Source organism: Salmo trutta, chromosome 18 (assembly GCF_901001165.1).
Source record: "Salmo trutta chromosome 18, fSalTru1.1, whole genome shotgun sequence".
NCBI classification, from domain to species: Eukaryota; Metazoa; Chordata; class Actinopteri; order Salmoniformes; family Salmonidae; genus Salmo; species Salmo trutta.
The window spans coordinates 31563253-31589906 of record NC_042974.1 but is presented as its reverse complement, the minus strand read 5'-3'; the positions used below and the strand labels follow the sequence as shown (position 1 = coordinate 31589906).

The 26654-nt window shown below is 41.7% G+C and overlaps 1 protein-coding gene across 1 annotated transcript in view; it reads left to right on the top strand.

Annotated features, from left to right (window-relative positions):
* The window catches only part of LOC115153199 (sodium/potassium/calcium exchanger 3), a 163134-nt gene extending 142529 nt beyond the window's left edge, over positions 1–20605 (top strand). Inside the window, exons 6-17 of the mRNA XM_029698391.1 lie at positions 8391–8494; positions 8620–8694; positions 8890–8915; positions 9027–9080; positions 9229–9356; positions 9462–9622; positions 9758–10025; positions 10223–10389; positions 10911–11025; positions 14009–14121; positions 17014–17079; positions 17219–20605. Coding sequence (XP_029554251.1) covers positions 8391–8494; positions 8620–8694; positions 8890–8915; positions 9027–9080; positions 9229–9356; positions 9462–9622; positions 9758–10025; positions 10223–10389; positions 10911–11025; positions 14009–14121; positions 17014–17079; positions 17219–17368 — 1427 coding nt within the window. The 3' untranslated portion in view covers positions 17369–20605. The remainder of the gene's footprint in view (positions 1–8390; positions 8495–8619; positions 8695–8889; positions 8916–9026; positions 9081–9228; positions 9357–9461; positions 9623–9757; positions 10026–10222; positions 10390–10910; positions 11026–14008; positions 14122–17013; positions 17080–17218) is intronic.
* Positions 20606–26654: the final 6049 nt, after the last annotated feature.

Genomic DNA, 26654 nt, shown 5'->3' with positions numbered 1-26654 from the left:
ACGTCATTTGTCAACATATTGTGACTTGGAATCTACATGGAAAATACATTGCTTTGGAAAAAAGTAATCAACTGTTGTTTTGAGGGTGAAATTTCAACTACAGGATTATGTCATCATTGTAACCAATTTTCAACATATTTTATACAGGGTTTGTCTATGTTGAATTTTTACCTTTGGAACAACATCAGATCTTCAACGCTATATACTGTACATGATCAGAAACTGAAAATAGACAATACATATGTATAGGCCTTGGATTTCAAGCTTTGGTTGATTTCAAATGTAATCTTCAAGTTAATCATAGGTTGGATCTCCATCTTTGGTCTCCATCTCAACCAAAAAATCTAAGTTAAAGAATAGCACTAAATCAAATTTTATGTAAAGTGCCACTAATAAACTCACAAAAGATACATCTTCTTCAAATGTTGATATTTGGTTTCGTGGACAACCAAACACAATTCAATATAACATCTTCAATACAGTAAACAGCCTATTAACTTGTTGACAAGTTAAGAAATAATATGTTGGATTCACGTCTCCAACGAAACCAAAAATACAAATTTAAGAATAGGATTAAGCCAGTGGCTCAGATGAAACTATCCAAGCATTAAATGTACTTTAAACGTTGATATTTGGTAGCGTTGTCAACCAAACACAATTCAATATAATGTAAAACAAATTTAAAAAAAGGAAATACCTTATTTACATAAGAATTCAGACCCTTTGCTATGAGACTTATGTATTCATAGAAAGCGTACATGTTCAAGATAGCATGTAAAGGTTGCAGGTCTGTGGAGATCTTCACAATTGCTATAATAATCTGTGCAGAATCTTGGAACAGCATTGATAACTTGCACAATGTACTTTTAATGTAATCTCAACTGCAATCCAGGTCATTTAGGGTGTAGGACATGTAGGGTGATGTAGGGTGGCAGGTAGCCTAGCGGTTAGAGTGTTTGGCCAGTAACCAAAAGGTGAAAAATCTGTCGACGTGCCCTTGAGCAAGGCAGTAAGCTCTAATTTGCTCCAGGGATGCCATACTACTATGGCTGACCCTGTAAAACAACATATTTCATTGTAGCTGGGGTGTATGTGGCATTTTTTTTTATATTTTGGGGTTGTGCTGTTAGATGAAGCACAGTGATAACACATTAAAGTGTTGTATAAGTAAGGGATAAACACTGACATTCTATACATTCTTTGGAAATAATGGACGAGGCAGCAGGACGAGGCTGAGCCAAGCCCCTTTGCTCAGCTCATGTACAGTACAGAACGGAGGTGTTTATTCCACTTATACCAAAGTTGCCAAAAAACAACAATACTAATGCACACATTTACAAACCAAAACAATTTTGGAGATATTTTTATAAGAGATGTCATTTATAAGAGATGTCATCATCTTTTGGTTGCTAGAGACACGACCCAGTCTTTCGTTCAATAAGTTCAATAATTATGGACGAGAACCAGTTGTTCGTTCCACAGTGCATTCGGAAAGTATTCAGACCTCTTGACTTTTTACACATTTTGTTACATTACAGCCTTGATGAAATTCATGAAAATGTATTATTTTCCTCATCATTCTACACACAATACCCCATAATGACAAAGCGAAAACAGGTTTTTAGACATTTTTGCAAATGTATTACAAATAAAAAAGGAAATACCTTATTTCTATCATTCTACTTTTGTAATACAGTATATAGTCTAAAGTTAGGCCTATTTTACAAACTAATGTAACAGTATTTATTCAAACTTAAAATGTCTGCAGCATTGGAGGTCCCCAAGAACACAGTAGCCTCTATCATTCTTAAAACCTCTTAAGGATATGCCCCTTTTTTTCAATTTTCGCCTAAAAGAACATACTGAAATCTAACTTCCTGTAACTCAGGCCCTGAATCAAGGATATGCATATTCTTGGAACCGTTTAAAATGAAACACTTTGAAGTTTGTGGAAATGTGAAAGGAATGTGGGAGAATATAACACAATAGATCTGGTAAAAGATAATACAAAGAAAAAACAACCGTTATTTTGTATTTTTTTGTACCATCTTTAAAATGCAAGAGAAAGGCCATAATGTATTATTCCAGCCCAGCTGCAATTTAGATGTTGGCCACTAGATGGCATCAGTGTATGGGCAAAGTTTTAGACTGATCCAATGAACCATTGCATTTCTGTTCAAAGTCATGTATCAAGACTGCCCAAATATGCCCTATTTGTTTATTAATAACTTTTCATGTTCAAAATTGTGCACGGTCCTCAAACAATAGCATGGTATTATTTCACTGTAATAGCTACTGTAAATTGGACAGTGCAGTTAGATTAACAAGAATTTAGGCTTTCTGACAATATCAGATATGTCTATGTCCTGGGAAATTTTCTTGTTACTTACGACCTCATTCTAATCGCATTAGCCTACGTTAGCTCAACCTTCCCATGGAAGGGACATCGATCTCGAGAAGTTAAATGGAAGAAGTTTGGAACCACCAAGAATTTTCCTAGAGCTGGCCGCCCGGCCAAACTGACCAATCGGGGGAGAAGGGCCTTGGTCTGGAAGGTGACCAAGAACCTGATGGTCACTCTGACCGAGCTCCAGAGTTCCTCTGTGGAGATGGGAGAACCTTCCAGAAGGACAACCATCTCTGCAGCACTCCACCAACCAGGCCTTTATGGTAGATTGACCAGACGGAAGCCATTCCTCAGTAAAAGGCACATGACAGTCCGCTTGGAGTTTACCAAAAGGCACCTAAAGGACTCTCAGACCATGAGAAACAAGATTCTCTGATAATGTGAAACCAAGATGGAACTCTTTGGCCTGAATGCCAAGCGTCACGCCTGGAGGAAACCTGGCACCATCCCTATGGTGAAGCATGGTGGTGGCAGTATCATGCTGTGGGGATGTTTTTCAGCGGCAGGGACTGGGAGACTAGTCCGAATTGAGGGAAAGATGTACAGAGAGGTCCTTAATGAAAACCTGCTCCAGAGCGCTCAGGACCTGACTGGGGCGAAGGTTCACCTTCCAACAGGACAATGACTTTAAGCACACAGCCAAGTCAACGCAGGAGTGGCTTCGGGACAAGTCTCTGAATGTTCTTGAGTGGCCCAGCCAGAGCCTGGACTTGATCCCGAACGAACATCTCTGGAAAGACCTGTTCCAGTACTGAGTAAAGGGTCTGAATACTTATGTAAATGTGATATTGCATTTTTTTATACATTTCAAAACATTTTTGAAAACCTATTTTTGTTTTGTCATTATGGGGTATTGTGTGTAGATTGATGAGGGGGGGGAACTATTTAATCCATTTTAGAATAAGGCTGTAACAATAAAATGTGTGAAGAGTCATTGGGTCTGAAAACTTTCTGAATATAATGTATATATTCCGTTTCCATGCTCGCTGGCAATGTTCTTGTCCCTTGCTTGCTAGCTAGTCAACTAGCTACGGCTAACACAGTCACAACCTCTGTAGCCAGAATAACAACATTCGCAGAATTTGCGTATGTTTAAGCTGTTTTCTATTGACAATCATTTGGATACATCCATAACAATGAGCTGATGATGACTGATTTTGCCTGGCATAGATAGAAAAGCTCGCCAGGACACTTGGCCCGTCATTAAAAGAAGATTGCATTGCATATTAAACACTAGGCTAGAAGCTAGCTGAAAAGTTTGTTGCTAGAAAACCTGCCAATTTCACAACCAAATTAAAAAATACCAGTTGCTGAAAACATCTTGTCAAACTAGAAACATGTAGGAGGATTTGACAGCATAGTGCTACTTGCGTCATGACTGCAACATAGGCACCAGAGAAATTCATGGTCATCACTCACCAAATTAGGTCATCAGATGTTCCAAAAAAATACATCTCTGCAAAAACAAATCAATGCTAGCTAGCTAGCTGTTCGTAAATGTTTTCCTCATTGGACCTGTGTTTACAATGTATCCAATTTTGGTTTGTGTGGTTGTTGGTTTAGCTCTCTGTAACTTTGTAGTAAGTAGGGTCTAGGTGTGTAGGCGCATATTGCGTCATGACTGCAAGCTGTCCCGATATCTATTTCACCTGTCCCATTATCTGGTTTTATTGTCCATTTTAGAATGCCCTTCTAACCAATCAGAAATTAGTATTCAACAATGCTGTGGTATAAATACAAAATATCTGACATTGTATTCCCATTTGAACTTTGTTTTGCATTTAGATGGTTGAAAGCATAGTGATAACACATTCATAATTCAATAAAGTTCTGGCTGTCTTTTTGAGTGGGTGAATACAGGTTGAAATCTTATTGATCAACCAAATATCATCCAAATGTCCACATTGAAATGACATGGTGTGCCCAGCTGGATACCTTTTTCATTACTTTGTTAGCAGGCCCACTATGTTTTATGTCTTAGGTCGGCATATAGCATAGTGGTTAGAAGGTTGGGCCAATACCCAGTTCAAATTAGTTAAGATGGCGCCGAAGAGGATGGTTGACGTTTTACATGCCGTAACCAATTGTGCTATTTTGTTAATTTTTTTGCGTCATTTATTTTACTTATCTTGTACATAATGTTGCTGCTACCGTCTCTTATGACCGAAAATAACTTGAAATCAGAACTGGGATTACTCACCACGAACTGGAAGAAGCGTTTTCCTTTAACGAGTCCGACAAGAAATATATACTGCTCTCACGGGAACAAGCTCCGATCCCCGTCATTTGCGTGAAGAAAAGACAGAAGAAAAGAGGACGAAGATCAGGCTTGTCTTTTGAGAATCCGTAGGCGAGCGAGTAAACTCCCACTGCCATCAATTCTACTTGCTAACATGCAATCATTGGAACATACAATTGATGACCTACGATTACGATTATCCTACCAACGGGACATTAAGAACTGTAATATCTTATGTTTCACCGAGTAGTGGCTGAACAACGACACAAATAATATAGAGCTGGAGGGGTTTTCAATGCACCGGCAGAACAGAGAAGCTACGTCTGGTAAAACGAGGGGTGGGGCTATGTGTCTTTTTGTCAAAACTGCTGGTGCGCGATGTCTAATATTAAAGAATTCTCGAGGTATTGCTCGCCTTACCTTATGATAAGCTGTAGACCACACTATCTACCAAGAGAATTATCATCTATATTATTCGTAGCCGTCTATTTACCACCACAAACCGATGCTGCCACTAAGACCGCACTCAAACAACTCTATAAGGCCATAATCAAACAAGAAAATGCTCACCCAGAAGCGGCGCTCGTAGTGGCCGGGGACTTTAATACAGGCAAACGTAAATTTTTTACCATTATGTCACATATGCACCCAGAGGAAAAAAAACTCTAGACCACCTTTACTCCACACACGGAGATGCATACAAAGCTCTCCCCCGCCTTCCATTTGGCAAATCTGACCATAATTCTCTCCTCCTGATTCCTGCTTACAAGCAAAAACTAAAGCAGGAATTACCAGTGGCTCGCTCAATATGGAAGTGGTCAGATGACGCGGATGCTACGCTACAGGACTGTTTTGCTAGCACAAACTGGAATATGTTCCGGGATTCATCCAATGGCATTGAGGAGTACACCACCTCAGTCATCGGCTTCATCAATAAGTGCAGTGACGACATCGTCCCCACAGTGACCGTATGTACATATCCCAACCAGAAGCCATGGATTACAGGCAACATCCGCATCGAGCTAATGGCTAGAGCTGCCGCTTTCAAGGAGTGGGACACTAATCCGGACTCCTATATGAAATCACGCTATGCCATCAGACGATCCATCAAACAAGCAAAGCGTCAATATAGGATTAAAATTGACGCTCGTCGGATGTGGCAGGGCTTGAAAACTCTTATGGACTACAAAGGGAAACCAAGACGCGAGCTGCCCAGTGACGCGAGCCTACCAGATGAGTTAAATGCCTTTTATGCTCGCTTCGAGGCAAGCAACAGTGAAGCATGCACAAGAGCACCAGCTGTTCTGGATGACTGTGTGATAATGCCCTCGGTAGCCGGTGTGAGCAAGACCTTTAAACAGATCAACATTCACAAAGCCGCGGGGCCAGACGGCTTAACGCGAGTACTAAGTGTACTGCGAGCATGCGCGGACCAACTGGCAAGTGTCTTCACTGATATTTTCAACCTTTCCTTGACTGAGTCTGTAATACCTACATGTTTCAAGCAGACCACCATAGTCCCTGTGCCCAAGGAAGTGAAGGTAACCTGCCTAAATGATTACTGCCACATAGCACTCACGTCGGGAGCCATGAAGATCTTTGAAAGGCTGGTCATGGCTCACATCAACAGCATCCTCCCGGATACCCTAGACCCACTCCAATTCACATACCGCCCCAATAGATCCACAGATGGTGCAATCTCAATCGTACTCCACACTGCCCTTTCCCACCTGGACATAAGGAACACCTATACGAGAATGCTGTTCATTGACTACAGCTCAGCATTCAACACCAGTGCCCACGAAGCTCATCACTAAGCTAAGGATCCTGGGACTAAACACCTCCCTCTGTAACTGGATCCTGGACATCCTGACGGACCGCCCCAGGTGGTAAGGGTAGACAACAACATCTGCCACGCTGCTCCTCAACACTGGGGCCCCTCAGGGGTGTGTACTTAATCCTATACTCCCTGTTCACCCACGACTGCATGGCCAAACACGACTCCAACACCATCATTAAGTTTGCTGACGACACAACAGTGGTAGGCCTGATCACTGACAACGATGAGACAGCATATAGGAAGGTCAGAGACCTGGCAGTGTGGTGCCAGGACAACAACCTCTCCCTCAATGTGAGCAAGACAAAGGAGCTGATCGTGGAGTACAGGAAAAGGTGGCCGAACAGGCCCCCATTAACATCAACAGGGTTGTAGTGGAGCGGGTCGAGAGTTTCAAGTTCCTTTGTGTCCACATCACCAACGAGCTATCATGGTCCAAACCCACCAAGACAGTCATGAAGAGGGCACGACAACACCTTTTCCCCCTCAGGAGATTTGGCATGGGTCCCCAGATCCTCAAAAAGTTCTACAGCTGCACCATCGAGAGCATCCTGACCAGTTGCATCACCGCCTGGTATGGCAACTGCTCGGCATCTGATTGTAAGGCACTACAGACGATAGTGCATCACTGGGGCCAAGCTTCCTGCAATCCAGGGCCTATATAATAGGCGGTGTCAGAGGAAAGCCCATAAAATTGTCAGAGACACCCAAGTTATAGACTGTTTTCTATGCTACCGCACGGCATGCGGTACCAGAGTGCCAAGTCTAGGACCAAAAGGCTCCTTAACATCGTCTACCCCCAAGCCATAAGACTGCTGAACAATTAATCAAATGGCCACCGGACTATTACATTGACCCCCCCCCCCCCCCCCCCTCCCTTTGTTTTGTACACTGTTGCTACTCATTGTTTATTATCTATACATAGTCACTTCACTCCTACCTACATGTACAAATTACCTCTAACCTGTACCCCCGCACACTAACTCAGTACCGGTACCGCCTGTATATAGTCTTGTTATTGTGTTACTTTAAAAAAAAAAAATTGTACTTTTGTTTATTTGGTAAATATTTTCTTAACTCTTCTTGAACTGCACTGTTGGTTAAGGGCTTGTAAGTATGCATTTCACGTTAAGGTCTACACTTGTTGTATTCGGCGAATGTGACAAATAAAGTTTGATTTGATTTGAAATGGTCACTGGTTCAAATACCAAAAATCTGTTGGTGTGCTCTTGAGCAAGGCACAAAACTCTAATTTGCTCCAGGGGCTCTGTACTACTATGGCTGACCCTGTAAAACTGCACCTATCTGGTGTTTGTGACAAAAACCCTTTATTTTTAATGAGTGACAGTGATATACAATATAACTCAGAGCAGCTTACCGATCACTGCACCTGTGCACAGCCCATCTGTAAATAGCCCACCCAACTACCTCATCCCCATATTGTTATTTTTTTTGTTGTTGCTCTTTTGCACCCCAGTATGTCTACTTGCACATCATCATCTGCACATCTATCACTCCAGTGTTAATGCTAAATTGTAATTATTTCGCCACTGTAGCCTATTTATTGCCTTACCTCCCTAATCTTAATCTTACATTTGCACACACTGTACATAGATTTTTCTATTGTGTTATTGACTGTACGTTTGTTTATCCCATGTGTAACTCTGTTGTTGTTTTTGTCACACTGCTTTGCTTTATCTTGGCCAGGTCGCAGTTGTAAATGAGAACTTGTTCTCAACTGGCCTACCTGGTTAAATAAAGGTGAAATAAAAAAAATATTTAAAAAAACTGTATACATACTGTATATGTTAACCATGTCAATAGTTTACATATATAAGTGTGTAGCCCTCCATTCCTAACCATTGTATAACCCATGGGTGTTCTGTATTTTCACTGTCTCTGTGCAGGTGTGTTCATCACTAAAGGGGATGTGGGGGTGGGCACGATCGTGGGCTCAGCTGTCTTCAATATCCTCTGCATCATTGGAGTGTGTGGAATATTTGCTGGCCAGGTAGGTTTCTGTACCTTGGCTTACACAGACACAGACACACACACAGGAAGGGATGAATACATGGGGGTGAAATGTTGGCTCTTCCACTCTTACAGACCGTTCCTCTCTCCCCTTCTCTCTCTCAGGCAGTGCATCTGTCTCGTTGGTCTCTTATGAGAGACTCTATGTACTACACCCTGTCCATCACTGCTCTTATAGTGGTGAGTGGAGCCTGACCATTGCAAACCATTGAAGTGGGCCTTAGTGTGTTGCCTCCTGCTGATCAGATGGTGTATCTACAGAGTGGATCCATATACTAATGTTTACGTCAGAGAAAAGTGAACCCCAAAAGCTAATACTGTACTTCCAATCATTCTTCAAAGTGTTCAGTATCATTCTTCTTTGTCTCCTTACAGTTCATATATGATGAAAAGGTTTCATGGTAAGTATGGCTTTCAGTTTCTTATGTATACAGCACATACACCTATATGTTATGTGTTGTAGAGCTGTTAAAAATCAGCTTCAATTGAATCCCTCTTGATGTGTGTTCCAGGTGGGAGTCTCTGACACTGGTTCTGATGTATTTCGGCTATATTTTGATAATGAAGTAAGTCTGTGTCTGAAACCATCAATACCACACACAAACACACTTCAAAACCCTTTCATGTATCCCGAGTAGAGGTATGAAATTGTATCCACAGCCTTGTACTGTCCCTCTTTGTCTAGGTTTAACTCTTGTTCCTTTATGTGTATAGGTTTAACTCCAACATTGTGCATTTTCTGGAGAGGCGGAAGAAGAACTCGTCCAGCCTGGGGAACGGCACAGCCAGTAACGCTGACCTGGATGACAACTGTGATGCCAGCGCTGTCCTACTGAAGAAAAGTACGGTCTGACCGTTCTGCCATACATGTGTCTGTGTGTGTTTGTCTCATCTCTCTCTCTCACATCGCTCACGTCTCTCTCTCGCTCTCTGTGTGTCTCCTGTAGCTAACTTCCACAGAAAGCAGTCAGTTTTGATGGTAGATGAGTTGCTGTCAGCCTACCCCCACCAACTGTCCTTCTCTGAAGCCGGCATGAGGATCATGATCACCAGCCACTTCTCCCCTCGCACACGCCTCTCCATGGCCTCACGCATGCTCATCACTGAGGTATGACCGCACATGCCTTCTGCACACGTGATCGTGTTTCTGTTTGCTGTGTGAATAAACTGTATTCTTACAGCATACTTATTTTGAAAATGTTTGTACAGCATATGACATGTGCGTATGCATGTATTTGTGAAGAGACAGCGTCTGATTAGCACCCGGCCGTTCACTAACGGAGACTCAGAGGTCACAGTAAAGGTCGGCAGTAGGCGGGGCCTGGAGAACGGACTGGGCGGGCCTGAGAGGGGAGTCAAAGGTCGCCGTGGTCACCATGGAGAGGACGACAGGGGAGATGTGGAGGCCGGCAACGAGACGGAAAACGAGAACGAAGACAATGAGAATAATGAGAACGATGAAGAGGAGGAGGACGTAGGGGAGGGACCTTTCGTGCCCTTTCACGCCCCAGGTAAAAACCAATATAACATTACGGGGTTTCAAAAATGTTCAATCTCTCTGAGCTCTCTTTATTGTGTTGGTCATCACTCACCTAAAGGTATTTTTAGATTTCCTCAATAAAAACATCAATTAATGGAAATCCAGCAAAGAACACAAATTTAAACTGCATCTCTTCTTCTTTCCTTCTCCCTCCATCTCTTTCTCTAGCTGGGTGCTGTAATAAGATCAAGTGGCTGTTGGCCTGGCCTCTGTGCCTGCTGTTGTTCTTCACGGTACCTAACTGTGCCAACACTCTCTGGGAGAGATGGTTCATGGTCTCCTTCGTCACTTCCACCCTCTGGATTGCTGGTTTTTCCTATGTCATGGTCTGGATGGTGAGGGCACACACACGCGCGCACACACACACACACGCACGCATACAACACTGACGCCTCCCAAGTGGCGCAGTGGTCTAAGGCACTGCATCACAGTGCTAGCTGTACCACTAGAGATCCTGGTTCAAGTCCAGGCTCTGTTGCAACCGGCCGCGACCGGGAAACCCATGGGGCAGCGCACAATTGGCCCAGTGTCGACCGGGTTAGGGGAGGGTTTGGCCGGCAGGAATGTTCTTGTCCCATCGCGCTCTAGCGACTCCTGTGGCGGGCTGGGCGCAGTGCATGTTGACACGGTCGCCGGGTGTACAGTGTTTCCTCCGACACATTGGTGCGGCTGGCTTCCGGGTCAAGAATCAGCGTGGCTCGGTTGGTTTGTGTATCGGAGGACGCATGGCTCTCGACCTTCACCTCTGCCAAATCCGTACATGAGTTGCAGCGATGGGACAAGATTTTGGATACCACGAAATTGGGGAGAATTAATAAAAAATAAACTCACTGATGTGTGTGTCTCTTCCCTTCAGGTGACAGTGATCGGATTTACTCTGGGTATCCCCGACGTCATCATGGGCATCACCTTCCTGGCAGCTGGCACCAGTGTCCCTGACTGCATGGCCAGTCTTATAGTGGCACGGCAAGGTAAGGACACACAGAGTACTTTCTCTACCAAATCAAAATCAAATCAAACTTTATTTGTCATATGCGCCGAATACAATAAGTGTAGACCTTACCGTGAAATGCTTACTTAGAAGCCCTTAACCAACAGTGCAGTTCAAGAAGAGTTAAGAAAATATTTACCAAATAAACTAAAAACTAAAAATTATAAAAAGTAACAACATAAAATAACAATAACGAGGCTATATACAGGGGGCACCGGTACCATGTCAATGTGTGGGGGTACAGGTTACTCGAGGTTGTCACGGTTGTAGGAATGAGCGGACCAAAGTGCAGCGTGTGTGTCGTTCCACATTTAATTTATACTGTGAAACTATGCAATACATAAATAAACTGAATGACAAAAAACAACAAACCGTGACGCAGAGGTAAAACATACACAACTCAAAATTAATCTCCCACAAACCCAGGTGGGACAAACACCAACTTAAATATGACCTCCAATTAGAGACAACGATGACCAGCTGCCTCTAATTGGAGATCATCCCAAACACAGCCCAACATAGAAATACAAAACTTGAACATAACAACATAGAAAAACTAAACTAGAAAACCCCCCTGTCACGCCCTGACCTACTCTACCTTAGAAAATAACAACTTACTATGGTCAGGACGTGACAGAGGTAATTTGTACATGTAGGGAGAGGTGAAGTGACTATGCATAGATAATAAACAGCGAGTAGCAGCAGTGTACAAAATAAATGGAGGGGGGGGGTCAATGTAAATAGTCCGGTGGCCATTTGATGAATTGTTCAGCAGTCTTATGGCTTGGGTTAGAAGCTGTTAAGGAGCCTTTTGGTCCTAGACTTGGGGCTCCGGTACCGCTAGCAGAGAAAACAGTCTATGACCTGGGAGACAGGAGCCTACATTTTTTTGGCCTTTCATCTGACACCGCCTATTATATAGGTCCTGGATGGCAGGAAGCTTGGCCCCTGTGATGTACTGAGCCGTACACACTACTCTCTGTAGTGCCTTATGGTCAGATGCCGAGCAGTTGCCATACCAGGCGGTGATGCAACCGGTCAGGATACTCTCGATGGTGCAGCTGTAGAACCTTTTGAGGATCTGGGGTCCCATGCCAAATCTTTTCAGTCTCCCGAGCGGGAAAAGGTGTTGTCATGCTCTCTTCACGACTGTCTTAGTATGTTTGGACCATGATAGTTCGTTGGTGATGTGGACACCAAGTAACTTGAAACTCTCGACCCGATCCACTACAGCCCCGTCGATGTTAATGGGGGCCTGTTCGGCCCACCTGTTCCTGTACTCCACGATCAGCTCCTTTGTCTTGCTCACATTGAGAGAGAGGTTGTTGTCCTGACACCACACTGTCAGGTCTCTGACCTCCTCCCTACAGGCTGTCTCATCATTGTCGGTGATCATCAGCAAACTTAATGATGGTGTTGGAGTCATGTTTGGCCACGCAGTCGACCCGATCCAGGGAGTACAGGAGGGGACTAAGTACACACCACTGAGGGGCCCCAGTGTTGAGGATCAGCGTGGCAGACGTGTTGTTGCCTACCCTTACCACCTGGGGGCGGCCCATCGGGAAGTCCAGGCTCCAGTTGCAGAGGGAGATGTTTAGTCCCAGGATCTTCGTGGGCATTATAGTGTTGAACGGTGAGCTGTAGTCAATGAACAGCAATCTCATATAGGTGTTCCTTTTGTCCAGGTGGGAAAGGGCAGTGTGGAGTACGATTGAGATTGCGTCATCTGTGGATCTGTTGGGGCGGTATGTGACTTAGAGTGGGTCTAGGGTATCCGGGAGGATGCTGTTGATGTGAGTCATTACCAGCCTTTCAAAGCACTTCATGGCTACCGATGAGTGCTACGGGGCGGTAATCATTTAGGCAGGTTACCTTCGCTTCCTTGGGCACAGGGACTATGGTGGTCTGCTTGAAACATGTAGGTACTACAGACTCAGTCAGGAAGAAGCCAGTTGGTCCGCGCATGCTTTAATTACACATCCTGGTAATCCGTCTGGCCCCGCGGCTTTGTAAATGTTGACCTGTTTAAAGGTCTTGCTCACATCGGCTACCGAGAGCGTTATCACGCAGTCGTCCAGAACAGCTGGTGCTCTCGTGCATGCTTCAGTGTTGCTTGCCTCGAAGCAATCATAAAAAGCATTTAGCTCGTCTGGTAGGCTCGTGTCACTGGGCAGCTCACGTCTGGGTTTCCTTTTGTAGTCCGTAATAGTTTTCAAGCCCTGCCATATCCGACGAGTGTCAGAGCCGGTGTAGTAGGTTCGTCTGAGGGCATAGCGTAATTTCTTAGAAGCGTCCGGATTAGTGTCCCGCTCCTTGAAAGCGGCAGCTCTAGCCTTTAGCTCGATGCGGATGGTGCCTGTAATCCATGGCTTCTGGTTGGGATATGTACGTACAGTCACTGTGGGGACAACGTTGTCGGCGCAAAAAGACAAACAAAATAGCACAGTTGGTTAGGAGCATGTAAAACGGTGCCATTTTTCCAGTGCTGTTTGCCCTGCTGCTCCCCCACCCTATGAACACACAGGAATCAAAGAGCTCCACACTCTGTGTACATGGTCAACAGAGAGAAGGGCGATAGAGAGATGGGATGAGGAAGAGGGGAGAGGTTGTCATCTGTCTCTGTGACCGAGTCGTGTGGAAGTGGCGGGGACTGAAGAGAACCCAGCGTGGTGCCTTCCTCCATCCATTTCTTTTATGTGTTAATTATCGCTCCCCTTTTAAAAATGTATCAGAGTCTGAGAGAGAGAAATGGAAACACATTCCATGACAGCCTGTTTGTGGTTGTTGTATTTGTTGTTTGTGGCGACCTGATTACCTCAGCAAGTCAGAATTCTTTATTGATGTTACCGATGTTGACCAACGTCTCAGTCTATTGATTTCTCTCTCCCTCTCTTTTTTGCCTCTCCATGTTTCCATCCCTTTCTCTTTGTCCCTCTCATGCTCCCTCTTGCTGTGTCTCTCAGGTTTTGGGGACATGGCTGTTTCGAACTCTATAGGCAGTAATGTGTTTGATATCCTTATTGGACTGGGCCTTCCCTGGGCCCTGCAGACTCTGGCCATCAACTACGGCTCGTACGTAAGTAACAAACACTGTTTCTCCTAACCCTGGCTGTGTAAGGTCTTTAGTAAACCTCCATCAGAAATGCACAATAAAAACTGACATCTGAAACTTATACGTGATAGGGCTATTCTGTGAAGGTAATATTGATGTTGCTTTTTATTGTGAGAGATGACACAATTGATCTTCTGTCCAGAGCCCTCTCTGCTCCTGTCAAATGGCACCAATGTTATGTATGTTTATGTACAGTATTAGTCAGTGTCATGACATGTTTACGTAGCCATTGGAGCATCTGTTATTTGTGATCACTGTAGATAAACATATATATTCCAGTTTGACATGTGACTGGGTCCTAAACACCTGAAAGAAATAGGAGAAAAGTAGCTGTCAGCAGTCCAAGATAAATACAGCGTTGAGTGCACCTGTAGCCCAGTGTGCCTGAATCACACTAGATAAAACACACGTGGGGGTGCTGTGGCCGTGAAGGAATGCCTACATTAATCTGTTCCCAGGAGCAGACAGACAAGCTTTGCTGCCTTGCTGCTTTTGTAGTGTGGCGTGTTACATAATTATTCTCAATGAAGGCTTTGACTGTGTGTTAGGAAATTGAGCTGTGTATTGGGGGCTAATGTAGGAGTGAGATACAGAGCATTCAGAAAGTATTCAGACCCCTTCAATCAAATGTATTTATAAAGCCCTTATTACATCAGCTGATGTCACAGAGTGCTGTACAGAAACCCAGCCTAAAACCCCAAACAGCAAGCAATACAGGTGTAGAAGCAGTTTACTTTTTCCACATTTTGTTACGTTACGGCCTTATTCTAAAATTGATTACATCATTTTTCCCTCATCAATCTCCACACAATACCCCATAATGACGAAGCAAAAAAAAGTTTTATATACATTTTTGCAAATTTATATACATTTTGTTGGGGGGGGAAATATCACATTTACATTAGTATTCAGAGCCTTTACTTTGGCAGTGATTACAGCCTCGGGTCTTCTTGGGTATGACACTACAAGCTTGGCACACCTGTATTTGGGGAGTTCCTCCCATTCTTCTTTGCAGATCCTCTCAAGCTCTGTCAGGTTGGATGGGGAGCGTCACTGCACAGGTCTCTCCAGAGATGTCCGATCAGGTTCTACTTTGCTCTGTTCATCTTTCCCTCGATCCCAACTAGTGTCCCAGTCCCAGCCCCTGAAAAACATCCCCACAGCATGATGCTGCCACCACCATGGTAAACCGTAGGGATGGTGCCAGGTTTCCTCCAGACATGACGCTTGACATTTAGCCCAAAAAGATCTTGTTTCTCAAGGTCTGAGAGTCTTTAGGTGCCTTTTGGCAATTAGGTGCCTTTTGGCAAACTCCAATCGGGCTGTCATGTGCCTTTTACTGAGGAGTGGCTTCCGTCTGGCCAGTCTACCATAAAGACCTGATTGGTGGAGGGCTGAAGAGATGGTTGTGCTTCTGGAAGGTTTTCCCATCTCCACAGAGTAACTCTGGAGCTCTGTCAGATTGACTATCGGATTCTTGGTCACCTCCCTGACCAGGCTCTTCTCCCCCGATTGCTCAGTTTGGCCATATGGCCAGCTCTAGGAAGAGTCTTAGTGGTTCCAACTTCTTCCATTTAAGAATGATGGAGTCCACTTTGTTCTTGGGGACCTTCAATGCTGCAGAAATGTTTTGGTACCCTTCCCCAGATAGTGCCTCAACACAATCCTGTCTTGGAGCTCTACGGACAATTCCTTCGACCTCATGGCTTGGTTTTTGCTCTGACATGCACTGTTAACTGTGGGACCTTATATAGACAGGTGTGTGCCTTTCCAAATCATGTCCAGTCAATTGAATTTACCACAGGTGGACTCCCATCAAGCTGTAGAAACATCAAGTATGATCAATGGAAACAGGATGCACCTGAGCTCAATTTCGAGTCTCATAGCAAAGAGTCTGAATACTATTTTATATTTAATACATTTACATATATTTCTAAAAACCTGTTTTCGCTTTGTCATTATGGGGTACTGTGTGTAGATTGATGAGAAAAAAATTACATTTGACCCATTTTGGAATAAATCAAATCAAATATTATTTGTCACATGCATCAAACACAACAGGTGTAGACCTTACAGTGAAACGCTTACTTACAAGCTCTTAACCAACAACATAGTTAAGAAAAATTACTGTTAAGTAAAAATAAAAACAATTGAGAGCAGCAGTGAAATAACAGGAGCAGGGCTATATACAGGGAGTACCCGTACAGAGTAATTGAGGTAATATGTACATGTAGGTAGAGTCAAAGTGATAAACAGTAGCATAAAAGAGGGAGTGGGGGACAATGCAAATAGTCTGGGTAGCCATCTGATTAGCTGTTCAGGAGTCTTATGGATTGGGGGTAGAAGCTGTTAAGAAGCCTTTTGGACCTAGACTTGGCGCTCTGGTACCGCTTGCCATGCGGTAGCAGAGAGAACAGTCTATGACTAGGGTGGCTGGAGTCTTTGACCATTTACCTCTACACCACCTGGTATAGAGGTCCTGGATGGCAGGAAGCTGTGATGTACTGGGCCATACGCACTACCCAGGCAGTGATGCAACCCGTCAGGATGCTCTCGATGAAGCAGCTGTAGGCTGTAACGTAACAAAATGTGGAAAAGGTAAAGGGGAATACTTTCCGAATGCACCGTAAAGAGAATAGCTTATGGATACTGTATACATTTCAAAAGGGTCCCCCCAAAAAAGAGCTGGCATAAGACCATATAATCGTTTGGTGGTGTAACTTGTGTTTTTGAAACTATTATTCTCTTCTGCAAATAGCAGGTATACACTTTATACTGGTGCAAAAGTGTTGTAAATTAGTTCCCAACCCCATGGTTTAACTTCTTCTGTGCCTGTTTAAACCTTTCTTCTCTTAGATTAAACTGAACAGCAAAGGGCTCATCTTCTCTGTGGGACTTCTGTTGGGGTCTGTGTTCCTCACAGTGAGTCATTCCATGTATATGTCTAAGATTTTAAAGAATAAAATATACTTGTGTATTGTATTTTACCGTCTATGCAGAATAACATTTGAGTAGAGCAACCATAAATGTAATTCCTTAATCTCTTCCCTCGCTCTCTTAGGTCCTGGGGGTACATCTGAATGGGTGGAAACTGGACCGTCGTTTGGGCCTGGTGTGTCTGCTCATGTACTGCATCTTTCTCTGCTTCTCCATCCTCATTGAGTACAACGTCTTCACCTTTGTCAACCTGCCCACCTGCAGAGACCGCTGAGACCCAGTTCTCACTCTCCCTTCTCTTTCTCCTCCCCGTCCTCCCGCCCCCTCTCTCCAGGAGATGGTCCGGCTTGGGGGGGGATCTGTCTGCACCTCAGATATTTGTATTATTATTATTTTCTTTATGGTCAGTGCAATAGGGAGTATCGTGTGTGTGGTTTAAAGAGGAGAGGAAATAAACTGGGCACACATGCAGGAGCACAAACTGACTTGTAAAAAGCTTTCACACAGGACTCGTGAACAAAGCTATTTTTGTCGACTACTGCCTACTTTGATGTGAAGATTTTTATTTGTTTAGGATTTTTGTAAAGGTGTCTGAAACTGCATTATATTCTACCGTGTGATCTTGATGACAATTTATAATTTAATATGTTTATTAGCTGCTAACTGGCTTTGATGAAAGCCGGTCTGATACGAGTCTATAATGTGTACTGGAATAGTGTTGTTTGAACAATATTAAATGAAATGTTTTCAGCTTTGTAAATACATGCAGGCAGATATTCTATTTATTAATTTATTGAACATTATCTATTTTAAATCCAAACCAACCTGCATTGGCCTCGACGATTAGCTAATTTTGGAGATACTGTCTGTAGAGCTTAGTGACACCAACAGCCCTTGGCATGTTATGAGACTCCAGTCTAAAGTCACTTTTAGGGGAAACATCCTTTCGACTTGGCAAAAGAGGAATCTACTAAAGGTATTCTGAGCATTTACTCTATGATGGACTTGATTTAGATCGTCACAATTTACAGAAGAAAATGCATCCTTACCAAAGTCAAACCTATTCAGTGAGACTGCGCTAAAGTATATTATATGTGGCGTCTGTCCAAGGTGGGCGACGGTCTCTGTTTCAATGACAATGAGTGTCCCTACTTGCTGATTATTATGGCAATCTGGTAAAATGAAGCAAGCTTTGTGAAACAGTAAACTCCTTTTTTCCCACATATGGAGCTCAAGAGAATATGTGCTGCCACATAGCGGCACAACCATGAACTACAGCACAATATTGGATTCCTACATACTTTTTCTTGTTCCAAGTAACTTTTACCAAATGTACATTGCCTAGATGGACTTCCTGTATAAAGGATGGATTTCCTGTTCCACCGACACACAGAGGAATTTAGGCATTTCTGTACTAATGAGTACTCCCAGTGTTATGATTCATAGAGGTAGAGCTGCACTTTAAATAAAGCATCTGAACTTTGGCTGACCTTGTGTTGGTTGAGCTGCGGTAATTTGTTTTTTGTAATGCACAATGTTTAGATTTGTCCAGATGGTAGGTTGTGCTAGATTTAAATCAGTTCTCATGTCCTTTACGCCTTTAGTTTTAGGGATTATATCATACGTAATCTGTAGACATGCAGGGGATTCTAGGACACTTGTTCAAGGCAAGCCAACCAGTCGGCGTTGATTGAACGTTTGCTATGTTAGTAACACCATCGCACCTTTATTTGACCTTTAAAAAAATATATTTATCACACCACTGTAAACACACAGCAGACTAAGGGCTCTATTCAAACCGCATCGCGGAAGTTCAGTTTTAAAGCGGGATTGAAATTTAAAGGCAATGTTCCCGCTTCAGCAGAGTTTACATTAAACGGTAAACGCTGCATATAGGCCAACTCAATCGGGAATTACTTTTACATTTCTGTTGCGGAATCTGTAACGCTTCAAGCTTTACAGATTGAATAGAGCCCTAACACTATCTGTAAAAACAACGATTTTTCATCTGCTAGGTTTTTTCATAAATGTAAATAACACATTTATTGGAGAAAAAAAACGAACTTGCTTTACAAACTGCTCTGAATGACATCTTGTGAACACTCATTTTATGGACCAATAACACAATATCTCAAATACATAAGTTATGATTTTAAAAAAGTCTCAGTGTACAAAGTATTAGGGTTGCATTTATTTTGAAGAATGTTTATCGTTTGTTTTTGTTCATATATTTATTTGTCTTGGGAAATGAGTAGAGACGGAGCACAACTCTAATGTCAAAGGAAAACGGTTTTTAAAATGTAGAATCATTTATAATGCAATAATGATGAGCTTTACAATGTAAATATGTTGTTTCTTTTCGTTTGATTGAAGGCACATTTCTAGATGGTATGTACAGTTGCACATCCCTCTGTCAAGAGTAAAATGTATATTGTAGGGCAGACTCAAGCTAAGTGGTTAACAGAAGTCTGCACTGGAAGCTTGATATGAAAAGTGACTTATCGACATATCTACCAAGCCTATAAATCAAAGACTCCTAACTTGTTTTAATTGGCCATTATCATACAAATATCCCCATGCAGCATTCAATACATTAAGTTGAAAAGATATCTTCAGTGGCACATCTAACTGAAATGTTAACCAGTGACATATTCATCCTTAGCCATAATACCATTGACAAATATGGTCAGATGTCATGTTGCTGTTCATTTGTCCCTGGTTTGATGAGGATTATGATCTGAAAACAGGTACTATACAACATAGGAGGTTGGTGGCACCTTCATTGGGGAGGACGGGCTCGTGGTAATGGCTGGGGCAGAATTGGTGGAATGGTATCACATATCAAACATGGTTTCCATGTGTTTGATGCCATTCCATTTGCACCATTCCGACCATTATTATGAGCTGTTCTCCCCTCAACTGCTCTACCACCATGTGCTTGAAATTCACCAAACTATCACCAAGACTCATATCTGCAGGTGAGCGGTCTTGAAGAAAGGAATATTTTAATAATTTGTGAAGTTCACATGGTGATATATTGCTGATGTACATATATACATACATGTACATGTATTTATATATTTTGTCTTAATCTGTATATTTGTTCAATATATTTTCATAAATATGATCTTAGGTCCCCCTTGGTACCCTCCTTAGTCCTTTGTTTTGTTGTGTTTGAGATTTTGATATCACCTTGTCCTTTGTTAACTCGCATGGATATATTTTAATATAATACATTATTTATGGTAATTATAATGTCATTAGAATCAGAATTATATATATTAAAGATGGCACTAAACTTGGCTGTTGATCTGGACCTCCTAGATGACTGCATGTTGTTTCTGATAGGATTGCTGAGTTTGATGATGTAATGTTAATCAAATAGCCTGAAATATGCCTCCGGAACAGGGAGCTCAAAACAGAATGGTTTACTTTGTGTGCCGGTGTTTCAGATGTAATTTAGAATACTTTTGGTACTTCCGCATAAATAAAGTATATTTGCTTAAGGTAATGCATGTATCCTTGTGTTGCTTTCCACACTACCACCAGAAAAGCTTTTATCATAAAGTCTATAACGTAACTTTAGATGTGAAATTAAAGAGAGGAGAAAGAGAATGTGAAACAGAGATACTCACTAAACCGGTATTTTCATTAGTCAATTATCTGTCTAATTTCACAACACATACTGTTGTGGCATTATATTGGGCATTCACAATTGTTGGAGCACATGCACTTGGCAAATTAGCAGAGAAAGTGACCATGCAGCTCACTCTGGCCTGCTCTTGACATTATTCTACAAAAATGCTATCAGACTCTCATAATGCTGAAAAACAATGTTGCAGGCTACCCCCACACGGTCATGGCTTGATAGGATAAAGAAGATTTTAGCTAACCCTTTTCCTAAATTTTACCTAATTCTTCTATCCTGCTACGTTCATTCTCCTAAATCAATTTTGACAAACTGTCGGCCTATAGTATCGAGGAGGCAAGATCAGGTGGACCATTCTAGCCAGTGAGAGGGCAGAAATGCGTATGAACAACTAGTTACCACAGCCAAAGTAAAAATTGGCCATCATAAAAATGTATGATTTTTTTGTTGTTGCTTTTTGCTCTTCATTCAAGGTTAGGCATAAGGTTAGCAGTGTGGTTAAGGTTAGGTTTAAAATCACATTTTAAGAAGATAACTTGTAGAAATGGGCAGGGTTTATGGCTTTGTCGCTGTGGTAACTAGTGATCACCAATCACGTTTTTTCTCAAAGTTGCCGGGATGTCACGTCCTACAGTACTTATATAAGTACACTCGTAACAATCACTACGAAACTTCTATTCGATCAAATAACATTGCCAATAAACCATAAAAAATGTCAACCAAATACAGCACTATTATTTACCTCCATACAAAAACGAATCGCCTTATGAGCTAAAAAAAAAGAAAAACACACCACCTGCTGGAGAAGACAGATGTTGGGCCCAGTTATCCCTCTTGCTTCGCCTCTTCCTCTCTGGTTAAAACCTCTTACATCTAGACGTTCCGCTAGCGGAACACCGCTCCAATATCCAATGATAGGGCGTGGCGCGAATTACAAACACCTCAGAAATCCAAAAACTTCAATTTTTCAAACATATGACTATTTTACACCATTTTAAAGATAAGACTCTCCTTTATCTAACCACATTGTCCGATTTCAAAAAGCAAAACATTAGATTATGTCAGGAGAGTACCCAGCCAGAAATAATCACACACCCATTTTCAAGTTAACATATAATGTCACAAAAACCAAACCCTCAGCTAAATGCAGCACTAACCTTTGATGGTCTTCATCAGATGACACTCCTAGGACATTGTTATACAATACATGCATGTTTTGTTCAATCAAGTTCATATTTATATCAAAAAACAGCTTTTTACATTAGCATGTGACGTTCAGAACTAGCATACCCACCGAAACTTCCGGTGAATTTACTAAATTACTCACGATAAACGTTCACAAAAAACATAAATTATTTTAAGAATTATAGATACAGAACTCCTTTATGCAATCGCTATGTCCGATTTTAAAATAGCTTTTCGGTGAAAGCACATTTTGCAATATTCTGAGTAGATAGCCCGGCCATCATGGCTAGCTATTTTGACTATAACTCTAGCTACTTTGACTATAACTCAGATTTACTATAAGAAAAATTGGATTACCTTTGCTGTTCTTCGTCAGAATGCACTCTCAGGACTTCTACTTCAACAACAAATGTTGGTTTGGTTCCAAATAATCCATAGTTATATCCAAATAGCTGCGTTTGTTCTTGCGTTCAAGACACTATCCGAACGGTGACACGCCGGCGCATATCGTGACAAAAAAATTCAAAATATTCCATTACCGTACTTCGAAGCATGTCAAACGCTGTTTAAAATCATTTTTATGCGATTTTTCTCGTAAAATAGCGATAATATTCTGACCGGGCGATGTTGTTTTCGTTCAAAGACTGAAAATGTAAAATGGACTCTCATTTTTCTCAGATTGACCACTATCTAAATGCGCTACTGTTTTTCAGCCAGGGACTGCAGAGTCATCATTCAACGTTCTGGCGCCTTCTGAGAGCCTATGAGAGTCTTAGAAAATGTCAGGTTACAGCAGAGATCCTCTGTTTTCGATAAAGAGGCTATAGAAGGCCAAGAAATGGTCAGAGAGGGCACTTCCTGTTTAGAATCGTCTCAGGTTTAGGCCTGCCACATGAGTTCTGTTATACTCACAGACACCATTCAAACAGTTTTAGAAACTTTAGGGTGTTTTCTATCCAAATCAAACAATTATATGCATATTCTAGTTTCTGGGCAGGAGTAATAACCAGATTAAATCGGGTACGTTTTTTATCCGTCCGTGAAAATACTGCCTCCTATCCTAAACAGGTTAATAACATGTACTAAATCATATGAAACATTTTCACTCAAATAAGTTCTCACCCAACTTTGAAACATGGTCCTCTTTGATTGGGCTCATGGCAATGGCTTCTACCTGAGCACATGGTAATTGTCTGCCATTCACACCTCCCATGCACACTAGCGGTTCTGGGGAGGGGGGCAGTGCCCCTGTGACACCAATTTTGGACCCCCTTGTGGCCCCCCTAAATGTGGAGTATGAAATCATTTTTACATAACTCATTTTTGCCATCGTTCTTTTTTTACATCCGTTATTAGACAGAAAATGCAAATAAATTGTTGAATGATTATGAACATGGTCTTTTGCCTGCTAATGCCTGCAATGCAGTGAAGAAAACGATATGACAACAATAACGTCTAATGTAACTGGCCCCTCTAGCAGTACACCTGGCACCAGCTTGCACCAGCTTGCCCCCCCCACCAGTTGAAATGGTCTAGAACCGCCACTGCCCATGCAATGTTCCTCAACAAAACAAATTCAGCACTGAGCACATTTCAAGTCTACTAACCGCAAACTTGAACTTAGTACAAATTATTTGCAACTTCCAGTGCACGTTTACTGTGAACACTGAGGCTGTACCCACTAACATAAAGTTTCAGACAGTGATCAAGTAGTGTTGATTGACGCAAGAAATGACTTTACAAAATAAAATGCATTATTATTCCCATACCATTATTACAGAGAATAAAACAAATTATGCTAACCCCTGCCTATAGTCCAGCACAATGGATGAATCATAATACCCAAAAAACCTAGCGGTTAACCTCTCTGGGGTATGTGCGGGACACACTATTCAACAACCAGTGAAATAGCAGGGCGGCAAATTCAAAACAACAAAAATCTCATAATTCAAATTTCTCAAACATACAACTATTATATCCCATTTTAAAGATACACTTTTTGTTAATCCAACCACATTGTCCAATTTCAAAAAGGCTTTACGGCGAAAGCATAACATTAGATTATGTTAGGACAGCACCTAAACAAGAAAAAACACACAGCCATTTTCCAAGCAAGGAGAGGCGTCACAAAAACCAGAAATACAGCTAAAATTAATCACTAACCTTTGATGATCTTCATCAGATGGCACTCATAGGACTTCATGTTACACAATACATGTATGTTTTGCTTGATAAAGTTCATATTTATGTCCAACAACCCCATTTTACATTGGCGTGTAATGTTCAGAAATGTTTTGCCTCCCAAAACTTCCGGTGAATGAGCACATCAATTTACAGAAATACTCATCATAAACGTTGATAAAATATTCAACAGTTACTGAAAGAATTATAGATGCACTTCTCCTTAATGCAACCGCTATGTCAGATTTCAAGCTTTCAAACTTTACAGCGAAAGCACACTTTGCAATAATCTGAGTACAACGTTCAGACACCAAACCAAACCCGCCATTTTGTGGAGTCAGCAAAACTCAGAAATAATATTATAAATATTCACTTACCTTTGATGATCTTCATCGGAATGCACTCCCAGGAATCCCAGTTCCCCAATAAATGTTCATTTGTTTTGATAAAGTCCATATATATGTCCAAATACCTCCTTTTTGTTCGCGTGTTTAGTCCACTACTCCAAATGCAGGAAGCGTGCGCAAAATGTCACGACGAAAAGTCAAAAAGTTATATTTACGTTCATAGAAACATGTCAGACAATGTATAGCATCAATCTTTAGGATGTTTTTAACATAAATCTTCAGTAATATTCCAACCGAACAATTCCAATGTCTTCAGAAAAGAAAAGGAACACAGCTGACTCTCACATGAGTGCGCGCCACTGAACTCATGTCATTCTATCAGTCATCTGACTCCAGGACCTCTTGTTCTCACCCCAGTAACAGTAGAAGAATGAAACAACGTTCTAAAGACTGTTGACATCTAGTGGAAGCCTTAGGAAGTGCAAAATGAACCCTAAGTCACTGTATAGGCAATCACTTGAAAAACTACAAACCTCAGATTTCCACACTTCCTGGTTGGATTTTTCTCAGGTTTTTGCCTGCCATATGAGTTCTGTTATACTCACATACATCATTCAAACAGTTTGAGAAACTTCAGAGAGTTTTCTATCCAAATCTACTAATAATATGCATATCCTACCTTCTGAGCCCGAGTAGCAGGCAGTTTACTAAGGGCATGCCTTTCATCCGGACGTCAAAATACTGCCCCCTACCCTAGAGAAGTTAAACCCGGTAATGGTTCCAATAATTTTTTTCACAATTCATTTTTGCATCTGGGATTTTAGAACTACATCATAATTACATTATAAGGTCTGTGTTTCGTGTAGGCTTACCCTGGCGTGACGTTTTGATAACAGTGTAATTCTCACTTGGACAAGGTGAGTTTTATCAATATATTGGACTAAATGACTACTGTATTATTGACTGTATGTTTTGTTTATTCCATGTGTAACACTGTGTTGTTGTATGTGTCGAATTGCTATGCTTTATCTTGGCCAGGTCGCAGTTGCAAATGAGAACTTGTTATCAACTAGCCTACCTGGTTAAATAAAGGTGAAATAAAATAAATAAAATAGATTTACTCCCAAATGTAACACAAAATGCAAATTAGCAACAGAGAAAACCTCAGCAAGACTACAAATTCCTGCAGGAAGCTCCTACAGGTCATCTCTAGCTGACACTGTCAGCGCAATCAGAGACCTTCTATGTCCAATCCATTAATTTCTTACGTCCCCTTTAACTGTTTTAGCTAGCCACAGACTACACAAGCTAACTAGCTAGCAGATTAGTAGATCAAAAAATAGCCTAGATAATTGTTTGTACAGTATTTCAACTTCGGTGTCTGTTTCAGGCCTCATGGCATTTTTCAAGGATGAGCATAAGAGCCTTAAAAGGGGAGAAGACCACTATAAGTCTGGACAGCAGTGCAGCTATAGTGACGGGCAACTTACCGGTTTGGTCAGGGCCAGCATGAGAGATAAAGTTTATCCTGTGTCGGTAAGTATAGCTATTAAGTTTGAGCATCTTAGCAATACAATGTGTTCTATACAGCTATCGACATTCTACAAGGAAAGGCCCACTTAATTATATAATCATGAACCAGATTACCCCAGATACCATACTTCGATGAATGATAACTCTAGCTCTAGAATGATGTCATTGATGAGAATGAATCTAAAAATCTATTGACATTCAGAATTGACTTTTAAAACATCCAGCCTGTATTGTAGTTTCATGACCAGAGACAAATCTTCAAAGGCACAGTATTTATTTATTCGGAGTGGTACATGCATTCATAGTTTTGATTTATAGCCTCCTTCCCACTATATAATTGATATGTCAAGTGATAAAATCCCAAGTTATCAATTAAAAGTTAATTGAAAAGCTGCACTTGTCCTCATGAAAATTACAGTTTATTAAATATTCTACAGCTATAATGTCAATCAAATCAAGCTATTTTAAATAGCACATTTATTACAACTAACGCATTTCAAGGTGTTGCACTGAAAGGCATGTGGCACTTAAAGGAAAGGTTCACCCATTTTTCATATTATATTGTTTTTGTGGATCTCTGAATAATGTTTTATCGATTTCCTGGGTCATTTCATGTTGCCATGTGTATCTGAGTTATTGGAGTTCAAGCAGGCAGAAATCTGTCC